Source organism: Apostichopus japonicus, chromosome 1 (genome assembly GCF_037975245.1).
Source record: "Apostichopus japonicus isolate 1M-3 chromosome 1, ASM3797524v1, whole genome shotgun sequence".
Lineage (NCBI taxonomy): Eukaryota > Metazoa > Echinodermata > Holothuroidea > Aspidochirotida > Stichopodidae > Apostichopus > Apostichopus japonicus.
Window position 1 is genome coordinate 13808535 of NC_092561.1, and position 22429 is coordinate 13830963.

General features: G+C 37.8%; 2 protein-coding genes across 4 annotated transcripts in view; one reads left to right on the top strand and one right to left on the bottom strand.

Moving 5' to 3' along the window:
* Positions 1-1014: 1014 nt before the first annotated feature.
* On the top strand, positions 1015-10860 carry LOC139963582 (aldo-keto reductase 1B-like). Of its 2 annotated transcripts, XM_071965624.1 has the most exons (10): positions 1015-1076; positions 1619-1695; positions 2943-3110; positions 3434-3550; positions 4647-4736; positions 7240-7356; positions 8209-8315; positions 8628-8793; positions 9449-9531; positions 10457-10860. In XM_071965624.1, the coding sequence occupies exons 2-10, from the start codon at positions 1624-1626 to the stop codon at positions 10485-10487; spliced, it is 951 nt and encodes a 316-aa protein (XP_071821725.1). In that variant the 5' UTR covers positions 1015-1076; positions 1619-1623; the 3' UTR covers positions 10488-10860. The 2 variants fall into 2 exon arrangements, with proteins under 2 accessions (XP_071821725.1, XP_071820959.1); XM_071964858.1 differs by lacking the exon at positions 1015-1076 and having other exon boundaries at positions 1579-1695.
* A 2696-nt stretch (positions 10861-13556) lies between these two features.
* Positions 13557-22429, bottom strand: part of LOC139968307 (caspase-6-like) — a 120616-nt gene continuing 111743 nt past the window's right edge. For both annotated transcript variants that reach the window (XM_071972611.1, XM_071972610.1), the window contains 3 exons: positions 21903-22132; positions 18054-18189; positions 13557-16322 (listed from right to left, as the gene is read on the bottom strand). In XM_071972611.1, coding sequence (XP_071828712.1) covers positions 16033-16322; positions 18054-18189; positions 21903-22132 — 656 coding nt within the window. In that variant the 3' untranslated portion in view covers positions 13557-16032. The remainder of the gene's footprint in view (positions 16323-18053; positions 18190-21902; positions 22133-22429) is intronic.

Genomic DNA, 22429 nt, shown 5'->3' on the forward strand with positions numbered 1-22429 from the left:
TCGAATAAAATGGAATATGCTATTTGACTATTGCTTAAAGTGAATGTTTTCTCGAAAAGTAAAAAAATAAACTGAACAATTAAATACGTCGCAGAAATACAAGCACCAAGTGCATGCAAAATTACAATTTCAACAGGCGGTTTGTATGTAAATCAGGCACATGACTCATCCTGTCACGCAGACATACAAAAAGGATCATACCCGAGCTGCGCCAGATAACAAATCGTAAATCAGATTTTGGATATTGATATGTAGATATGCTATAGAATCGACTGCAATATAATAGATTTGACTTAAAAAATAATTGCATAATTCATTTATGTGTTCTGTGAAAAGCGAACAGACATTCTTTTATCGTTGGGGCTATTCAATTTATTGCTGTAAATAGCGAAAAATGAACTTGCATTAATTTCATCGTACTTTCTATTGATACTCATACTTGTCGATGTAATAAAAGTCAATTATTTGTTTATTCATTTAAAGCCATTTTCGCCTCATCATAAGCCACAACTATTGTTGATGTACGTGGACGAGATGTGTTAGTTGAACGAGACGTCAATCTTCGTGTACTGTGGAAGCATTGTGGGTTGGTGTGACGAGGTAGCCGGCTACACAGTAGACCAACTTGTTGGTGGGTAGTTGTACCAATTCAAACGTTATGTGAAACAAATTGTTGCATTAGTGACAGTGATTTTACATCCAAATTCCAGCCAAACATGACGAACAAGTTCCTTTTAGGTGCCCATGATTACCTGACACAATAAGCTTACTACAACACTTTATATGCAATGTAAGTCGGGAAACACTGAACGAAAGAAAATGTCACGTGATTTTCAGGCAAAGCCCAACACTGCAGATGTTTCCAATAGCAAGCAACTGGGCTATTATCAACAATGGAAAACTTCAAGCATTGCACAAAAGAGTTGATTTCACTTGTTTCAGGTCAAGGACAGGTATTCAGGCATTGCGATGTTCAAGGTAAAACCAGTAACACATAGAGGAGTGTAGGTGTTCCCGATGACCATCACTTCACAAAAGTACTGGTACAGGTAAACAACAACTAACCACGGTGATTGGTAAGTACGTTAGTTTTGTTTTATAGGCAATATGTAATGTAGACTGTCATAAATATATAGCTATTTGCATTAGCCTGTCCTATGGTGATAATATTCGTTAAACGTGCAGGTAATTAACGAGTAAATTTACATTTATTTATAGTTTCCAATCAGATGATGTCATGTTTCTCTAGAGTGTAATGCTGATTGAAAGTATTGTGAATAATATAAATGTTACATCGAATAGTGTAGGATAAATGTCATTATGACGTATAGACAAAAAAGTGATGAAAACATCAATTAACTAATCAAACAGGGTCAATACTTCAAAGTCACTTAAAGTTCCCATCGTAAATCAATAATATACTAACTTTCTTATGTTGGATATTTTTAAAAACAACCAATTGTATCGACTATGCATATTTATGATTATCGTTATATTCACCCACTGTTAACTGATACAACCATGAGAATCGGGTATTTTATAACGTCGCATAAATATCCTGTCTCTTTCTCCGCCTCTATCACGCCTTAATTTCACATAAATTTAACATTCACCACAGTCACGATGGAGAAAAATACTTACATTACCCTCTCTAATGGACAAAAGATCCCCTCCCTTGCTCTTGGGACGTGGCAGGTAAGTAGCCTACGTTTCAATTCAACGGAACTGTGAGAATCATCGTAACAAACTAAAACAACAAGTATTTGTAGCATACATAGAAATATCCAGGAAAATTTGGGTTTTTATAGTATTGTACTTCTTGTTTTACCTTTACCCTTTATAAACAAATATGTGTATTAAAGTAATGTATACAATAGAGGAAATGACATCCACATCTACAAAGTAATATTTCAGATACATATAGTAGAGTATTGCTCGTTCTTTAAATTGAGCTGTAACTCGTCATATTTTTAGAGGAAGGGGGAGAGGATGGGCTTGTTACACAGATATTGGTATCTTAATATATTCATGTTTAGTTACCACACACCTGGCAACTTTACAACTACAAAACTTCTAGCATCAGTGACGTTCGTAGGTGTTACTTTTGTAATGTGTGAACGTGAATCAACGGTCAGTTTGTCAAAGATTGAAAAAGGCGTTTATAAGGTCAGAATAATTTCAATAGCTTTTTGTCCTTTTATATGTGGGTTAAACCTTCATATTTCCAATTGTTAGATTCCCAGTGCTTATGCTATTATATACAGCTGATCACCCCACAGCGCACAATAAAAGTCGCTATCATGCCATTCAGTTTATTGTTCTAATTGTAATTTAGAGAAGCTTGTCCTTGAACTAGTTGTGTTTTTTCACAATATCGTTATATAAACACAGCAAACGTTATGGATATATTCAAAAAAAAAAGTTGCAGTGTGTAACCTATAGGTAAGATATATACAGAAGTCAATATTCAATGTATTATTAAAAAGAAACCTAGCAAAACACTCATACAAGTGTTGCATCTATGAAGAACTCTATAGGCATTGTGATATTGTTGACAGAATTGTCTCATGAATTTAGTGACAGAAAGGTTATTAACATGTGTTCTTTACATAAGTCATTTGACTGAAATGCTTTCAAACCCACTTTGCATAATCGTTGCGGATGTTGAAACCAACGATATATATATTTTTGAGAATGATATAACCTATAGAACGTATTAAAAATGGCACCTACCTTAGATAAAGGAAAGTACTTTCTGAAATGTTTCCAATGACTTTAATGTTACGCTTAATTTTATTCTTCTTTGAAGGATATCAATGAATAGATTGTTTGATTGATATGACTAGTTTCCGTTCCATGATATTTGAACTTAGGGAAGCTATCACTCTTAATACAATGTAAAGTCGCATTAGTCTTAATAATATGTATAATTCTTTATAAAGGCAACAGGTGAGAAGCTGCGGAATGCATTACGGGCTGCCATTAAATGCGGTTACCGACACATCGACACGGCTTACATGTATCAAAATGAAACTGAGATAGGCCAAACCCTTAGGGAACTCATCAACGAAGGAGCGGTTAAGAGGGAAGATCTCTTCATTACTACCAAGGTATGACAACAGCCTACGGAAGTTCGTCGCTGGGCTACGGTGAAAGTGAATAAATACCGTAAACACATTCTATGTCATACTGTAATTTTGTCATACCATAATTAGTAGATATCTAACGTGGGAAAGTTGATAGACCATTTTTCTTGAACTATTGCTTCCATATGTATATTCCAGGTGTAAACTCTTGTATGAACGTTTATTTGATGTATTGCCTCCGATTTTTTGTCGCATTTAGTATACAAAATTAACATGTGTTTGCAAGATGGCAGAAGTGGTTATTTAAAGCCTCTAATGCAGTTGCAAATTTACTAATTTATTTTCAGTTGTGGTCGACGTTTAACCAACCAGGAAAGGTTGAGGATGGGTTTATGCTGAGTTTGAAGGCTCTTCAGCTGGATTACATTGACTTATATCTGATGCATACCCCGACAGCTGTCAAGGTAATTATATTGTCAAGTATATGATCGAGTATCATTCGATGAGCTTAGTTTCTCGGTTTTGGCTAGCTGATTAACAACTCTTCGAGACCGCGAGAGTATGCCAACCGTGCTCTAGAATACTGTAACTGCTTGATCTTGTCTTAATATGACTGAATGCATATTCAACAACAGACAATGCCAAGTTCTGATAAACAATTCCACACGCTTCCATAATTCCTACTGTGCTTGTTTTGTGAAATTTCTGCTAAGGTTGATCAAGATTGCAAACATTAAACCCTTGTCGTCTCACCACTACACTTTTATTGTAAAGCAAAAAATAGTTGCTCAAAAGTAACTCGTTTTGAACGTGCCAACAAGTAAAATCGTAAAGACAGAGACAAGGATAATACATTATTATAGTACAAATAAGTACACCTGGTCACAAAGCTTACAATTACTACAATGTCAATCATTCCTTTATTATGTCATTCTGAACTATAGGCCTATGCATGAAATCAATAATGAAGCAATTTGAGTTATTTCAATCTCGACAATATCACCCGATACTCCATGCTTTATCAGTTAAAAGTTAATCAGTTAATCAGTTAATACTAATGTGTGTTTTTTATTTTCTTAACATGTTTTACATTTATGACCAGTTGCTTCTAAGAAGGACTTACAAGCATATACTATACACACAATATCATGCATAATGATTGACTGGACTAACCACAATACTGTAAAGGTTTCGACAAAAAGTTCGTCCATATTTAAAAAGAATGTGGTTGACACTTTACTGCAAAACGCTTAAAACCTGCTTTACAAGGTATACTTACTAGTCAAACATAGGGAAAGTTGTTGAAAGAACCTTTGAATAACGTATTTGTCTGCCAGCACAGTAGCATCAGTTTTCTGCTGATAAATCTATCATATGCTACTTTATTATAACACACTTCAGATTATATGATGAACGGTTGTCTCTTATTCATAGTACAAACTGATCAAGCCAGCTACATTAGGTGAAATATACATACTAAATTCCTAAATGCAAACAATTGTTGAATTTGTTTGAATGATGTCAAAATAAAGTAATTAACGCTCTTATCTATATTTGCAGTACATCGATGACAAAACTCTGATGCCTCCCGCAGAAGACGGTGGTCCTGGATTTGCACTGGAGGACGTTCATTACATTGATACATGGAAGGTACATATTGTAGAAGGCATATCTTTTTAGTGTAATTATAAGTACTGAGTACTCGTTGTTATAGGACTTGGAACTAAATGTATATCACTTTTCTTAGTTTAAAATTGCAAACGCCTAAATGGAATAAGAAAAACATTGAAACAAAAGAAGCACAAACTTTGAGAATGCCAAGATTACAACAGTTGCAAAAGAATTTTGGATCAGATGCCTTGTTCAGAGAAAAAAACTTTTTTGGAGCAAAAGAGCACTGCTCAAGTGTTTTTCTTTTCAATATGAAGTCATCCGTCTATTAACAGTTATGTTGTTAGATTGCATTTCACATGTAGTCAGTTGGACACAAGTGGTTGACCTTCTATTGTTAAGGGATTGAGGATGATTTGCACTTACTTGTTGTCCTAATATGTTGACCATTGATTACTGTGTCACTTTGCTGTATATTTCATATACACTCAGTATTGTTACGTCTCGAATCTCAGAAAGGAATATATGATGAAAACGTGGATGCAGCGCGAGGCACACTCAGATAATAACAGAGCAGAAAATTAGTATGTTTATGGTAGAACCAGGATTTATCCACCTATAAACACAGACCGCATTACAACTTTTCTGAGGCTTAATGCCAAACAGAACAAATTGTAACAAGCCAGGTCTCTCTAACTCCAATACAAACTATCTCTAAAATGTCTCCAATAACTGATGTTATTGGGATTTAGCTACGTTTATTGTGACATTAATGATTGACTTTCTCTACTCATTATCGTTTGCGGAAGATATTTAAAGTAGGCTATGTGGAAAGCAACTCAGCTTCGGAATGTCACACGTCAAGTATTTAACTCCGAAACGCAAGTCGCTCCATACTTTCACTTGTTTGCTTTCGGAAGAATCGCTAACCCGTGTATAGCGTACTCAGAGATCTCCCTAGAAACAAAAAAGAGTGGCGGGTGTATGGAAAAGAGGCCTAGAAAAGTAATCGAGGAGCATCTTTAGGTAAAATCGGTATCTACAACATTTTAAGTCAAGTTGGGTATGCTGATTCCAAAATTGGCGAATACTTCAAATAATTTATATGTATTAACCTTATAATATGTATAGAAACAAAATGGCCGCCGAAATAAATAATTTAGGGTCTACTGGTACCAAAAATGTTTATTATAGTACAAATCTAACCTTTTCAAGACGCATGTGGATATCGAAATATAACAATGGCATTTCCCAAATGATATCTTATGTTTTGTCCTTAAAATTTGCTTAAAAAACAACATGGCTTCCGTTTTCCCGTCAAAATCATTGTCTTCGGGTTATTAGTTTGTGGAAGGCGTAATAGCGTTAAACATATCGTTCAATACAATGTTGGTATGCCAAAACCAAAACTTATGTTTCTGAACATTGTTTGTCACGTTTTAACCCTCTAATCTGCATAAAAACAAATTGGCTACCATTTTGGCTACGAAATTCATTGATTTTAGGATAGTAGTTAGCATAAGGCTTAACTGTGTTCAAAAGAAAAAATTTCAACACAATTTTCGCATGTTGTTGTCATGGTTCCTAAAAAGAATTGTACAGTTTTGACTTTCTTATTGCATACACATAAAATGGTGTGCCTTTTATAGACTGGTAGGATTTCTGGCATGACCATATTCTTAGATGAACATATTATATACACCTTCAAGGCAACTTGGTGAATCAGTTTGACATCGTTCTACTAGTTGTTTTACTTCGCTCTATTCAAGCATGCATTTTGGTCGAGGCTCTTACTACATCCACAAACTGCTGTACAGGGCAGTTTATTTTTGCGGCATTTGCAGCGGAGATTCCGGCATTGTATCTTACATGAACAAGAGATGGTTTCAAAACAAGCAGAAGGGGTGGGACTTATTAATACCCATGGTATCTGCTGTAGGGACTTCTGGTGTGGCAGTTTGCGAATTGGTATCCACCATTTTTGGATTTAGCACGCCCAAATTGACGTTAACAGTCAAGGATGCCGCTTTTACCAAAGAATACACCCCAGATTTCTATTTTCCAGAAATCCGCCTGGTCTGAAATCAATGTTGTACTACCTCTCCATGGTCTGTAACAGTATGACAATAAGCTGGGTAGAGAATAAAAGCTGTATAGAATTCGTTGTGCTTGGTATTGAGTGGCTGCTTGAGAGAGCCCAAATGAGTATTGCTAACATATGTAATATTATTTACATATTTACTATTTCTTTCTTTATTTTTGAATTGTATGTGATGTTCCGAGACTGTTTGGTTTGTTATTGTTAATCCAATGACTTAGCAAAACTGGACATCTGGTGTTAACTGGTCTTTATTGGCTGGGGATCCCAGTACGGTCCCATCACGGGGCTGCACTTATTTACTCTACATGAACAATTATGTGTACCAGAGCAGTCGTGCCCCCCTACTGCCCCCCCCCCTTGATCAACCGACCATATATCTCATTGCTTCCGCCCAGGAGCGCAAAGTATATATCTAAGTAGGTTCGTTATTGTTTCACACAGGCGATGGAACCTTTGGTGGAGAAGGGTTTGGCAAAATCCATTGGAGTCTCAAACGTGAACTTACAACAGCTTGGAGAGATCCTCAGGATTGCTAAAGTACCCTGTGTAAACAATCAGGTAAAGACTTCCAAACCGATACTTTAACCCTGTTTTAATGTCGTTAAAGAGAGACCAATATAACATGGAGGGCGTTGTGGTCAAGTGGTTAAGGCAGTGGACTTGTGATCTAAGGATTACAGGTTCGAGCCCTGGCCAGATCATTGCGTTGTGTCCTTGGGCAAGGCGCTTTATCTCCATTGCCTCTCTTCACCCAGGTGTATAAATGGGGACCTGCGAGGTAACTTGTAAATATAGTTGCGTGCGCCGGTTTGTGGCTGCACCCTATGGGAAGTCCCCCGGGGGACACGTGGTTGTGGTGCACTGTGGTGCCCCAGGAGAGATTGATTGAATTGTGCACACTTTGGTGTGTGGGTGTGACAAGTTACCAATGACCAGGGGTTAATAATAATCAGCGCATTGAGACTTACGTGTGTATTTGCGCTTTATAAGAACTGTGTATTATTATTATTATTATTATTATTACAATCTGATTAAAGGTTGTGGAGTTATTGCAATGTAAATGTTTTCCCTTTTGATACCATAACCTTATTAACATTTATAAGATCAGCGCCAAAATGATAAGGGACACCTCCTCACTGCAATATATCTACAAAGTATGACAAATGTCCATCACTCTGTTGGTGAGTTCTTACGGTTCCAAGCAAGTGTCACAGACGCACAAACACACATACCATATACTGACTTCACTTTGCTTCCAGCAAGGAACTCAACAAAAAAAAGGTTCCTCTTGTACTTGTTTATTACCAAACTTGGTCTAATTGTTCCTTTTGACTGCCAAACTGTTGTGCGTCTGTTTTTATATCACTATTAATTCTTGTCAATATTTATTTATTTTTTATCTTCACGAAGATCGAGAATCACCCATTCCTAGACCAGACTGGGTTGATAAAATTCTCTAAAGAGAATAACGTTTCCATATCAGCTTTTGGGCCTCTTGGATCACCGGAAAGACCATGGTGAGAGTAACACGCAAGCAACAATTGGAACAAGAAACATTCACCAATAAGTTCTGCTCTCTGACAAACTGCGTATCGAAAGAATGCACTAGTATATTCTAACAACTTCGTTACCCCTTTGTAGGTGACAAAGCGGTTAACGTTAAATATAATAATAAGATAAAGCTGTTATTTTAAAGGTTTATTCAAATTATACTATCAGAAAATACTTAACATAACTAAGATACTTACACCTTTGGCACTTTTATTGTGGTATTCTGATATATTTTGCAATTTTGTTCATATTCATATTACTCATATTTTCCTATAAAGGGCGCCAGAAAACGACAAAAACCTACGAAATGATCCGGTTGTAAAGAAGATAGCAGACTCTCGCAAGTGTACTCCAGTACAGATATTAATAGCCTATAACCTCAGTCAGGGCCTGGTATGTGCGCCAAAGAGTACCTGCGTCGAAAGAATTGAAGAAAACTTCAAGGTGATTTCTTGGTGTTTGGTTCACACGTCTGCTCTTTGCAGCACATATAGCCTTCAAATTTTACTTCGAAGGGGTGCATGGCCAGAACATGTGCTTTTCGCAGATTTGAGAAAGGTGAAGTGCATGTGAACGGGCTTGATGTTTCAACTAGTTCAGGGGCGTCGAAGCCGGTACGACAGGTCCGGCGAACGACGGACCAATATTCACGGCGCCAAAAAAAAAGAAAAAAAAGTAGGACTAAGAAAAAAAAATGGCGATGATTAGATACGTCCAACACGACAGCATACAGAAACGTTGCACACAAAGCCGAAGCCAAAGTAAATTTATCAGGTATTACATATGGAATTCCATGGTAGAGTCTCTAATACCGCCCTTATTTCTTTTCGGGGAAACGTTTCATTCCGTAGTTTGGATTTTATTTTTTCTGCAATTATTCAGAAGAAGCAATGTCGTCGTGTATTCTTTACGCTGCTTTGTGGCAAAACATTCACATGACATATTGAATAAAGACCTGATATGAGCTAACAATGCTTGAGAGTGAACTAATCAAATAGCTAAACAAAACTGACCTTACGATGATGGTATTATTCAATGTAACGCAGCAAAATTTATGTCTTATTTTCAAGTACCGTCCGTCTCGTTTTCTTTTCTTCAGTCTCTTGATGTAAAGCTAACCACAGATGAAATCAATCAACTTGAAGGACTGGCTTGTAACTTTAGAGGCTTCTCGTGGGATTTGTAAGTATAACTAGGGATTTTCCTAATAAGTCCAAGGTTAAATAAAGGCGGGGTTACAACTTGAGTGGTGATTAATTCATTAACAGGAGGGTTCCAATTCTTCCACTGCATGATATCGATATCCGGGGCGTAGACGGGTGCTTTTACTAGATCCGGATCAGATCTCGACGTCAGGATCTGATCCTGACGTCGAGATCACGGCTGTAGTATCAACGTTGTTCAGATCCCGATCTAATCCTCTTATTGTGATTCTGGCAGAGACCAGGATCTGTTCCGGATGTCGAGATCAATTTTGCAAATTAAACCCTCCAGCATCAACAGTGACCCGAGATATCCGGTGACCGCATTACGTCACATGCATCCTCACGTGAATTCCAGTCCTGTATCATAAATATGCTCTATCCTACGTAGATTAAATGAACGGGGGTCGTAAATAGTGTGGTATTTTCACCTTTAGGCTATGCAATCATGACAACAACAGTTTTGGAGGTTACGTACTACGCGATCCGCGGCCGCGCATGACACATTTTCAATCCGATTTTTTTACCTACATCCGGCGAAGAGCGGGGCGGGGGGGGGGGGGGGTTGGGTATGACTCAATGGTAAATGCGTTCCGGATAAATGCATCAGTTTACCCAATGGAGAGATGATCGTCTGATAATATCAGGGGATCTGATCCGGATCTAGTGTAAAAGCACCCGACACTATCCTTAACGATGAAGCAATATCTCAGGCAGCGTACTTAGCGAAGCACCCTTAGCAACCTAACGTATAATATTTGCTGATGAACTAGCAACACCACGGTAGTAAACACATTTACTTTACATGATAGGCTTACAGTATGTGTAAACTACACTACATTATAAAAGAATATTCAAATACATAAACTTGCAAATGTATTTTTATTCTTCTTTCTTCTTCACAGCATGATCAAACACAAGCACTATCCTTTCTAAGGATTGTCGTCCTCGACCAGTTTCAATTTACATTTTTGTCTGAAAAATCTGCGTGTGGTGGAAGAATATAAGTTACTTTAAATAAAAAACCAGAAAAATCATATGTTTAATTTTTGTTGATAATAATTTACCTTGGTTTAGCCTGTTATACTAGTTCTTATCCTGTTTTATTGTGTAATGACATTGTTAGGGCGTCTACGCTTTTTTAGTGTTTCCTGCTATTTTTTCACTGTTTTAAGGTTGACTATTTTATTGTTTCGTTTGATTGATTTGTTGCTTTTTTATTCGATTTATATTAGATTTTGATTATATGTACAGCGCCTTCAGTTTGTTTTACATAGTAAGGCGCTTTATAAATCTAATTTATTATTATTATTATTATTATTATTATCAGGTTACCAATTATTAAAAGAATGGCTTAAAAATTTGCAGTTAACAGTCAAGGAAGCCTCACCTTAATTGGATAACAATAATTTAAATGGTATTTATAATTGACAAAATGCTCCGCTAATGGCTTGCGTACACCTAAATATGAGGGCTAGTTGTACGCTTACAGTTTTAACATCATACGTATTCCTTGAATACAAACGAACATAAAATGATGGTTATTCTAAAGAAAGAGGTATTTTGCACATTGATTCGCTTAGACGTTCTTCGTTTGTTATAAATAAGAGATGGCTTCGGAAAGGATTTTGAGAAAGTTGGGTGCTTTGGGACATATGTATTTATGTTAATTTGAAACCCCACCCCCTGGTAAACGCAATTCTATGTCACTGAATGATGGTAGTGGCGCTGTTTATAAATGATTCTGCAGAGTGATTTCGTCTTAGGAGTATTTCCTTGAAGGCAGTGACTATTTGGTCAAGACCTTACCATAATTTTACCGCCAAACCTTTTTGGCGTTTACCTATTTCATAATAAACCACTGAGACCGCTTAACGAATGCTTTGAGCCATATATTTGCAAGGTTTGGATGAAGGTAGAAAGGAATTATGATTCAGCGGAACCATTTCCATTGTAGATACCAATGTCTAGGTAGAAGAGTTTCGGTAAAAGAGTCTTCGGTCTCGAATTCAAGATGGGGTGCAACGTGTAAATTACATTTGTCCAATAGTTTTTGTATTATTAGCAAAAGTCACTTTCACTTTATTCGACCTTTGACCTGTCATTTTTCATTCTGAAGGTCATCGGGACGTAGCCCTAATTTTCACGGGGTAAATTCCTACCACGTTTGAACTTTTTGGCTCATACATCAATTCAATGTTTCCCTTGGAGTTATGGGAAATAGTAGTGATGATGATGACGACGACGACGACGATGGCGATGATGAAGACGATGATGATGATGGTGAAGTTTGCTAACAACATGACCATAATTAACTTGCTGCTGTTTTCGTATTGTATTTGTCTGGAGTTTTGTAGAGGGGTGGCACCTAGGAAATAGAATATCCTGGAACGGTAGCCTACAGTGCGGTGTGGGCGACTGGACGTACTTGAATGTTTGCAAAGACCGTACATAAAAAGAAAACTTCAATCTGATCTGAATGTGCAGCAATCCAGTCGGCTACATAGCCTACCAATCCAAGCTAATGAAAAGTTACCTGCAAGTCAAGGGAGTACCGCAAAAATGGCAAAACAATTAACTCCTTGGCTCATAACACTTACAATACCGAGTCGACTACTGGGTAAACCTCTCTGCCATTGGGAACCTAAACCAGCAATGGCTTTGATCATCAGTGGCATGATATTACACTGAAGTGGTGTGCACAGGATTTTGTAGGTGTGGGCAGGGGATTTGAATTTCCTCCGACTGATTTACGTAGGGGATGAACTTTGTGGAAAGTGCGAGAGGCGAATGAATTATTTTGTAAGGAGGGAGAGGATGCCTTGGAGTCACTGAAGCAAAAAAAAAAGAATCAAATGTTGCATTTTATATCATGTTGCATTTTAATTCTAAATATTCTAAGCATTCTAAGCATACATCCCAGTAAAATTGAATTCCACTGGCAGTCAGAAATGTATGTTCGTTATCTTAGATCGCTACAAGACAACTGCAGCTATAGTCCCCGGAACACCTAACCAGGGCTCAAAATACTAGTACATTTAATACCGTTCGCTTACATGTGTTTTGCTGCTTTAAAATCACTAGTAATAGGTTAGTGGTTCTATTTTCCGACGGTTGAATGCCAAAAAGAGAGCTTAACCCCGAAAGAACCATTTCCCCCGGCTAACGTTCAAATGTCAGTCCCCTTCCCTTTTTGTGCACGCCACTTATCAATCCAACAAACTAAATCCTGTCACGTCAACGTACCATAAAATATCGATCGATTTATTATCCGGCGATGAGATTTTTACCAGAACTACTCGCCCTAACTGCTTATTTTACGTTGGATTAATCTATGAAAGATATTATGCTTATATAAAACGGGTAAATATACGTAGATGCGATTGCTTGTAAAATGGGGTTAATATTAGTAATACATTTTATTATTACAGAAATGTATGTTGTGTATTTTATATCATACAACGTGAGGTATCTGTTGAACTTTGCAATAATATATTTTCCATTTTTCTGTATTTTCTGTGACTATTTGAAGAGTCTAAGTCTCTAAGACTTCTCTCATCAGGTGAATTATCGCAATTCTTCAATAGCACCAGTCACGCACGTCACACACAAAAGTATGTTGAGTGGAATCAATTGTTTTGTCCTGTAAATAAATAATTGACTTAGCGAACAGCTTACAACTTGAGACAAACATCGAAACGATTGCTATGAAAATGCACGCTGTGGAAAATTTAAAGGTACTATTAGTTCCATATTTAAGATATATGGATAGGTGGTGGTGGTCAATTTTTGATTTATGTAACAAAGCGTATCCGTCTGTATGTTTGGGTAGCGTCTAGTATTCTCCGGTACAAATAAGGGTAGTTTGCATAACCAGGGGGGAATGTATAGTTTGTGAGTACAGGTCCTTCCGCTCAAAAAAGGGCAAAGAGACGCTGATAGGGTTTGCTCTTTAATGCACTGACAACGATTAACTGAAGATAATAAAAGAAATAATACACTAAATACATTTCTCAACTTTAATAAAGACACAAAGAAAGAAAAAAATCAATTGCAATACTTAATCACCAAGAAAAACATTTGAGCCAATCACCAAACCTGAAAACAAAATATAACACAGTCCCTAATGTATACTCAATAATCACATTTAAATTGTTCAAATCAAATGTAGCCAGATGGCTTTCCTTAAAGTCAAACGTGTGATCCCCGAACATGTGATCCCCGAACTTGAAATACATTAATAAGAGCATCACTATCACATTGCATTGCAACTGATCCACATCAGAACAATATCATTGTATGGACCTCAAATTACACAATTAACTCGTTACATGCCCTTGAAAACATCATCATCGGCTCTCGACTGCATTGCCAAGTAAATTGCTTTATAAAATTTGATACGTAAACAGCCCCTACCCTTTTTCCTCACTGCTACTGAATTGAGAACAAATGTATAACTAAGTCATTCTCCCAAAGTTAAAAATATGCTTAGACAATCTATACATAAATGAAAGCCCCATGTCTGACAAGAACGAGAATAACTCATCTGATCCGTGGTTAAGCTCTTGGCATCCCAATTTTGCTAAAACGTATGTCATTTGTTCACACAGCTGGTTTAAACTTAATCAGACTTACGATATAGAAGGAGTTCGCGAAACACTTGTTCTCACTATTTAGACCTTCGACCTCCACCATTAACAACTACATAAGTATTATTTTCAAATTTTGTCTATTATTCTCTACATATCGTATGGTTTAATTTCTTTTCTAAGGTGTTGACAATCAGAAAATGGCGAAAAAACAATTTTGTTTACGCAGGCACAAGTTTACATGATTAGGCACCTACCCACCGGTTGATCTGACTTGATCCGACATACGGTCTAGTACAGGGTTGTCCAACCTACGGCCCGCGGGCCACAGTCCGGCCCGCCGCAGGGTTGCGTCCGGCCCGCCAGAGATGCTCTACGGTTCGAAATTTTAGTGAGCAGATTTATTGATAACAATTTGAAGCTAAATAATCAATCATTCGAACCTTCTGGGTCCAATAAACTGCATACAGGTCAGTTTGTGTGACACTCTCTCAGCGGAGGGGGGGGGGGGGCTGAACTTATTCATCTGTTTTATCAGGAAGGAAAATAAATCAGTGCGCTCCGCGCGCAGTGCTCACATTTTGTTGCCTTGGCTTCGGGCAAAATATCGAAAAATCGAGCGTAGGGTTCATGCGGCCCCCTCCTTCATCATAATCATTCCATGTGGCCCTCCTCTGCAAAAGGTTGGACAACCCTGGTCTAGTAGTTCAAAAGTCACTTTTAATAGTTTAACGTGAATGGTCTTTATTCTCCTCCGTATTAAGCTGTGTACATAGCTACATATTCATGCTGTCTATTAGACTGTAATGTTGGAGGGTTAAATGTTAATTGTTGGTTTTGTCTAGTTAAGAGATTTATGGTTTGAGTAAATAAATATGATGATTGAGTTAAATGTCTTCGACATATCTGCATATGTTTGGGGGAATACCGTTGTTGTTGTTTAGTTAATAGTTAGCGATGGGGCCTGATCGTGCTGCTAAAGAGTATCTACATATCATGTGGTTTTATAACTGTTTCCAACATAATAAATAGTTAAAAAACAAACATAAGGGTGTTTGACCTTTAAACTATGACTTGATCAATTACATATGAACTAGTTTACATGCTCAGAAACCTACCCACTAATTTTAGACTTGATCGGACTTACGGTAATAGTTCGCGTCACACTCGTATTCGCCCAGTCTCTTACCCCCCCCCCCCACCACAGGAGCAGGCATGTGAACTTAAAAAAACCCATGTGGCATATTAGACTCTGCATGTTCACATCGCATTAACTAATGTAAACTGCCAAGGTCAAGAGAACGAGGAGTTCAAAGGTCAGGCTAGGCCACATTTGTGAGAAAATTTTGTAGCTAAGTAAACACCAGTGCCGATTGACCTCAAATTTGATGGGTTTGTTAGGGAGGTATCCAGATACCCCCCCCCCCCCTCTACCTACATAGGGTCGGCTTCAACGATTCCAGTACAATCTCTGTTCTGCATGCATTTTTCTAATTAACCTCTGGTCTTTCTACCGTTGGGTACCGGGTGGGTTGGGGGTTAATTCCTCCCTGCCCCCTAACATACCCAACTTTGACTCTCTGTTCTGCTGTTCTTGGCGGTTGTGTTAATGAATTCTTTCAGGATAGGGAGCCTATACGGTTAAATAATAAAATAAAATGGTGATGGCTTAGACGGCTTTAAAAATTTAAAGTAAGATGAAACTATGTTATGTAACCTTATCCAAAAATATAAAAAAATAAACAAAAAGGGAATAAAAATGGAGAAAAGATTGATAAGTTGACGTCAGCATTAATCTATAGTTACGAATTGAAAAGAAGCTTAAAACAACGCCAGTTAACAATTGTCATCTAAAACAATGTTGAATGTTATATGTACAATGAGAGACATCTTCAACAACATCTACAACGATTGCAACAACCTTTCTTCTCTGCCTTAGGTGAATCAGCTTCGGGCTGTTGGTCATCGAACCGTAACTGCTTAGTCAGCTTCGAGAGGAAACACGGCATCTGTTTTATTTCTTCTAGCTTACCGAACCCCCTTACAGTTCTTTCAGACACCAACCTATTCACAACAGTCAGCAACTGTATGAAATCTGCATTATTACCGAATTCATTGAGCACCCTGTTAAGATCTTGAATAAACCAGGTTCCTGCAAACAATTCACGAATTGAGTAGTACCCTGCAAAGAAATAAAGGAAGATTTAATTCATGAAGACGAACAACATTGCAATTATCGTTTTATTCATACATGTAAGTTCTGATAACTTTTCAGTTGTATTTGAGTCCAGTCATAACCGTTCTTAAGTTTGGAGCTCTTACATGAAAAGCCATCAATGTTTTATACCCGATACGTCAATTGCGAGTGAAACTATTAGTATTTCATAAGTTAAAATGTAATCTAGTTTAAACGTTCCTGAAGCTTTAAACGAGTTGGTTTTCAGATATGTGCCAGAAAACGTTTGTTATGGTTAGAAATGGGTGCTACCGACAGTGGTGTTGATATCCGGGCCGGGAAAATCAAATCACGTTTCTGAAGTCTTCATTTGTCCGGATAGTACAAAACTGAGAATAACTTATTCTCCATCCCATGTTTCCCGGAACCACTTGCTGTTCCATAAACATTAAGAAGCAAGTAAACGCATTTATATATTATAGTTATGAATCTAATTACGAATTACATTGCATCATTACCAGTGGCATACACAGGATTTCAAACATGTCTGTGTGTGTGTGGGGGGGGGAGGGGTTCTACAACCCAAACTGTTTCAGCTACGAGCTGAACTTATAAGGAATGTCCGAGACGACTAAAGGATGTTATAAAGGTGTGGCGCTGGGTTCGATGAAGCCGACTTTCACTTAATGGGTATTGGGGTCATCCCCAGCAAAAGGTAAAATTTAGATTCAAAAGGTATATGCCGGAGCATCTTTAGACTTCAAACTAGGTCAGTAAGTATCTCAAAATACAAGGTTGTGCTAATAACTACTTTTTATTTGTGTGTGGGGTTGCAATTGGGGTGTACACTTAAAGCAAAAATTTCCTCAAATTCGTCCGACTGACGCTGGCACTTGTTGATTGGAGGTTGGAGATTCAAAAACCTGCCTTATCAGAGGAAGACATATCCTTTTGTCACAAATATATTCATACTTAAAACAGGAATGGTAAAATGTAGCAGTTCAACTGTGTTTCAACATGTGGTGGTAAACATTTCTGCCTCCAGAGAAAAGGTCTTCAACTTTGCGAATGATATTTCATTTCTGGTGTTAGTGGTTTAGTGATGAATTCGGCACAGATATATATCTGTACAGATATATACATGTTCACATAAAATGTTAACAGTAACAACTTAAATTCCATTATCATATCAAAATCAATATTTTAGTATTGTAGATGAAACCTCTGGTTGAGTGATATCTTAATCTAGTACAACGTTCCTCTCCTAGAATACCTATGAATCGGTCGCATCATCGCAACTCTACAAATTACACTACCTTTCTAAGAGTTGTTAACGAAAGATCAGGGGAATTTTTTTTTTTACTGATGGGAGAGAAACACATTCTTTACAATCTTACACGACTCTCTATAAAAGAGGAAGTACGAATGCAAAGCTTTTAGCATGAGTAAAGAGACAAGTACTTCTTAATACGAATATGCACTCGAGTACTAAACAAACTGCCCCTGACAAAGTTACTTTAAGTTGAACACTCATAGTTATTTCAGCTTTTTAAGTTCTAACATGAAACCGCTCTGTCAAATAAAGAATCAGCGGTAGACGTCTTGAGTCTCCACAGACCTTGAATAGGTAACCTTGTTCAATAAAATTGGTAGAAGTTTTCGAAGTTATGTAACCTTGTGTCGTGTGGCTCTATTTCTACGTTTTACACGTAGACAGGTATCATTTAGTCCACCTACCCTCTGAAGAAGAATAACATATAAGAAAGTCAGCCTCAGTCGGAATTGTAACATTTACTCCTTCTGCTATCTCAGAGTACTTCGTAGGGGCGCGAATCTCCGTTGCTGGTATTTCAGCCTTTCCTCCACGACACGCCTGCAAAAATAGGAAGGCAGTGAACAGAGTTTAACGTAGGATCTTAGTATTTGGCTGTTCAATACCTTAGATATGTAGTATCAACTCCAAATAGCTGAAAGGTTTCAAAATGTAACCTTTGAAAATGTTTAGAAGATAGAGATAGATTAGGGCCGTTAGGCGGACGCGCAGCGCCAGCCTTCATGGTCTTGGACGGGAGGGTGGAGGGACCAACTTTTTCTTACACCATTTTATGATTCAGAAGATTTCAGTTTATTTAACACTGTTTACATGAGTATCCTTGACCACATTTGTACATCCAGCGTCTTCTTAAATATAGCACATAAACAATTATCGTATTTTAACTTTGTTACTTTGTTTTAAAATAATAATGTCACTTATACTTTGATCTGCGCTTTTCCGAAAATAGAATGATCTGTAGAACAACTTGGAGTCATTTCAAGGCGATGGAAAGGTGCTTGGGTAAGAGTGTCTTAATTCAAAATTATCCTGTCATCTTTGATATTTTAACTATATTATGTAGTAGAACATGTTTGTTTTGAAATGTCTGAACAAAAATTGCGACGGCGTGGAACTTCCCCATCATCTTCCTGTTACTTAGCAAAGAACTTCAGAAACTTTAAGAAGGACTTCTTAATATATCTAACATTTAATTTTCTGACGAAAAGTGAGGCATCAACCGTCGATAACGCGCTCGTCATCAGATCACGAGATGCACACTGCGTGTGAACGCGTCCTAATCAGATCTGGAGGGACCAACTCACCCTGGGTGTTTATATGACGAGCGCGATATCCAATATATGACCACAGTGCTACTTCAAGTTACCTACGCCACTTATTAAAAGGTAATTTTTACTGAGATAATAAGGGCACAAGTGTCAGTTGCTTAGTGGTAGCTTAAAGTAAATGGATATATGTCTTCTTAATACTAGACTGGTTGTAATAAATTGTATTCCATTAAGAATTTGTCATAATGATTTAATGATGGTTTTAATTTTTCTAAATGATTACTTGACATGTAACCCAACTGGTATGTAGTCACTCCTACGCCGCTGATTGTTACTAGTGGATATGTAGCTTCCTATACTCACAAGAACACTTGTGATAAAACCCATTACAGATAACGTAATTGCCGCTCGCTTTGCGTCACGTTGTTATTTTTGCCAGAGCTGCCTCTCTTGAATTTGTTCATAGCTCAGTTATCTTGTATTTTTTTTTTTTTTTTTACATTTATGACTTTGTGTGTAAGTTTTCAGTTATACGCCACTGAGTATACAGGCGCGTATCCAGGATTTTCTAACCCGGGGGGCGCGAATTACTATCTAAGCGGAGCGCCACCATCGGTTGGCGCGGAGCGTACAAGAAAATTTCTGGTTTTGATACCCCCCAGATCACCGGAAATGGCACTTCTCGGGCTTGAAAATGAGCAACCAGATGTACACTTTTGCCTGAGAACCAAGTATTTCCCAAAAGTTTTTTTCCATCCATAACCTTTTTGAAGATTGTCACCAGTCACACATCATGTTCGACCTCATTGCATGTCCTATGGATCATTGCTTTTGTAGGTTATTCTACGTCACGGCCCACAATATCCGAAAGCCCCACTTTTCAAGGTTTTAAGCCCATTACTTGTTGAGAATTTGAAAATTCACTTTTCTCGTGAATAAAATCACTTCAAAACATACCCATAATGTTGCACAAAATTCAATCTATAGACAACCAATATAGAAAAACCTCCTTGAACCCCTAACAGACAGGCCAAAATTGAACGAGTAAAGGAAAGTATGATGAAGAATGTTGGTGAGGAAATTTTGGAAAATTCCGACAAAGTTAATTTATTGGTGTAGAAATATTGCAACCTCTTATAATGGCTTTTACAAAACTTGGTTGAAGGAACAGAAAAATAGCAGATATTTCCGATATCAGGTATATCGAAAGCGAACACTTCACTCATAGGCGTAGGTCCCGTAGGAGGCGGGGGCTGCAGCCCCCCCCCCAATTGTTTTCCCATTTTTTCGGGCACCTACTGAAAGAAAAATAAATAGCAATGAATAGCTTAAAATTATCTCGTTGGTAATTTAAATAAAGTTCTAAGCTTGGCCGACATTACTACTGTAAAAGAGAGTTTTGACATAAATGGATCTGTATGGTTTTTCTCCATCTACATAAGACATTTGGTTGTTTACATTAGCATCCGGCGGTATACTGTGCAACTTTCACGGACCGTGCGGTACACGATGCCATACAATGTAATGACCGATCTTGCCTATATGATATTGGCATCGATATGTTGAATGCGCGCTTCGCGCGCGAAAAATTTTGGCTTTTTGTCGGGCAAGTCATTACAGCCCCCAAATCCAATCTGGCTCCTACGCCTTTGACTACACACATTGCCAGTTTTTGAGGCTGTTCATCGTGGAACATGCATTTCAATGCTCATTGATATGATGTTATATCTGCTCTTTGCTTTACAAATTCGAACAGGCGTGTAGCGAGTAATTGCCAAGGGAGGGCGAAGCTTGTAGGCAAACTATATAAGCGAAGCGCCACCATGAGTTGGCGCGAAGCGTACAAGAAAAATTTTGGCCGAAAATGCCTCCCAGATCGCTGGAAATGACACTTCCCAGGCCTTGTAAGTTGCATCTAAGCATTGTCTAGTTTGAAATTACTAGCGATGTCATAAAGAAAATTTGCTCGGGGGGGGGGTGGTCGCCCCCTTCCCGAAATGCGTTATGTTCCCCGACGACTCGGTCGAGTTCAAGTACATTTGTGAGAGAGGAAAAACGGAAACGTCAAAAATGGAGTTGTCGGGGTAAGGGGTAGGGTGAGGCGCACACCCCCTCCGTAATCCTTGATCTGTCACTGGCTACCCTGTGTATATAATAGGGATCTTTCTCTTCCCGAGGTCTTGGCTATCTTCTACTCCCTCCTTTTCTCTCTTTTTTCTTTTTCTTTTCCCTTCCTTCCTCTCCTCCTTTTCTTTTCCCCCTCCTTTTCCCTTTTTTCTTCTCTTTTTTTTCTCTCCTCTTTTCCTTACCCGGGGGGCGCGCGCCCCCAACGCCCCCCCCCTGGATACGCACCTGGTATATGTTAACAATGTTAATTATTTACAAATCAATTTTAGTGCATAGTTCTTTCAAAAGGTGTGTGTGGGTGTGTGTGGGTTCTCTCTATAATGTTTTAACTTTATCTATTTGTAACGATTGATTAATTGAAATACAATCAAAATGCATATTAATTTTAGGTTTGATATGTCAGAAGAACGTCAAAAGAAATTAGAACATGAGGAAAATCCCGAAATTGCGTAACCTTTTTACCAAACTGAACCGCATTTGGTGAGTAGTTAAGGAGATTTTCGTACATGTAGCAGCTTTCATATTTAACAACAAGCAACATATTAACAATAGTCTTTTGGAGATTTCCATTTGTACAAACAGTAAAATAAACTATTTGATGAATTTGATCTTTGACCTTTCGTTGATCTGTAACCTCAGTGACACACTTAAATCACACATGTTGATAAAGGTTGACATACCCATCATACCTATAACGCGTGTAAGTCACCTCGATGCTTTCCGTTTTGAGAGTTATTTTCAGTCTGTTTCTATATTTGCTTAATTCGGAGATAAACAATAAAAACATAGGTATATTCAAAGCTGAAACTCAATCGTAATGTAGACAACTTCCTCCAATTCTTAATGACATCAACTTACCTGGATGATGAATATCTTCGGTTTTCCAATAAGTTTATCACAGTTATTCCCTCGAAAAATATCGAATACATCATCATTGAGCCGCAACCACGTCCTGTTCGTCGAATGCACATTACCATTGCCTTTAAAACTTTCTGGATCACCGTCGCTTCCATAAATGATGCCATCATCACCATGTGTAAGAAACACACACAGGAAGCAGTCGAAATTTGAGTGATCGAAATTGCTGGCTGGAAAAGTGAACAGCGTTACATTCATTGTAAAATGAAACTAATCCAACAATATGTTTATAACGAACCAATGGACATGGATCATTTTGTACTGTGAATAAGAGACCACCATTAATCAGTATAAACTGAAGTGACGCATGTCAGACCTGTCGGCAGATGCTACTGTGGAAACATTACTAACCGAATAATTGAGCACTCAAAGGATGAGTCTAAACAACTGTACCTATTTTTGAATAGTAAGTAAACATTCTAAAGATGGTTCAAATTGCAGTATTTAAGCATTTTGCAGTAGAGTGT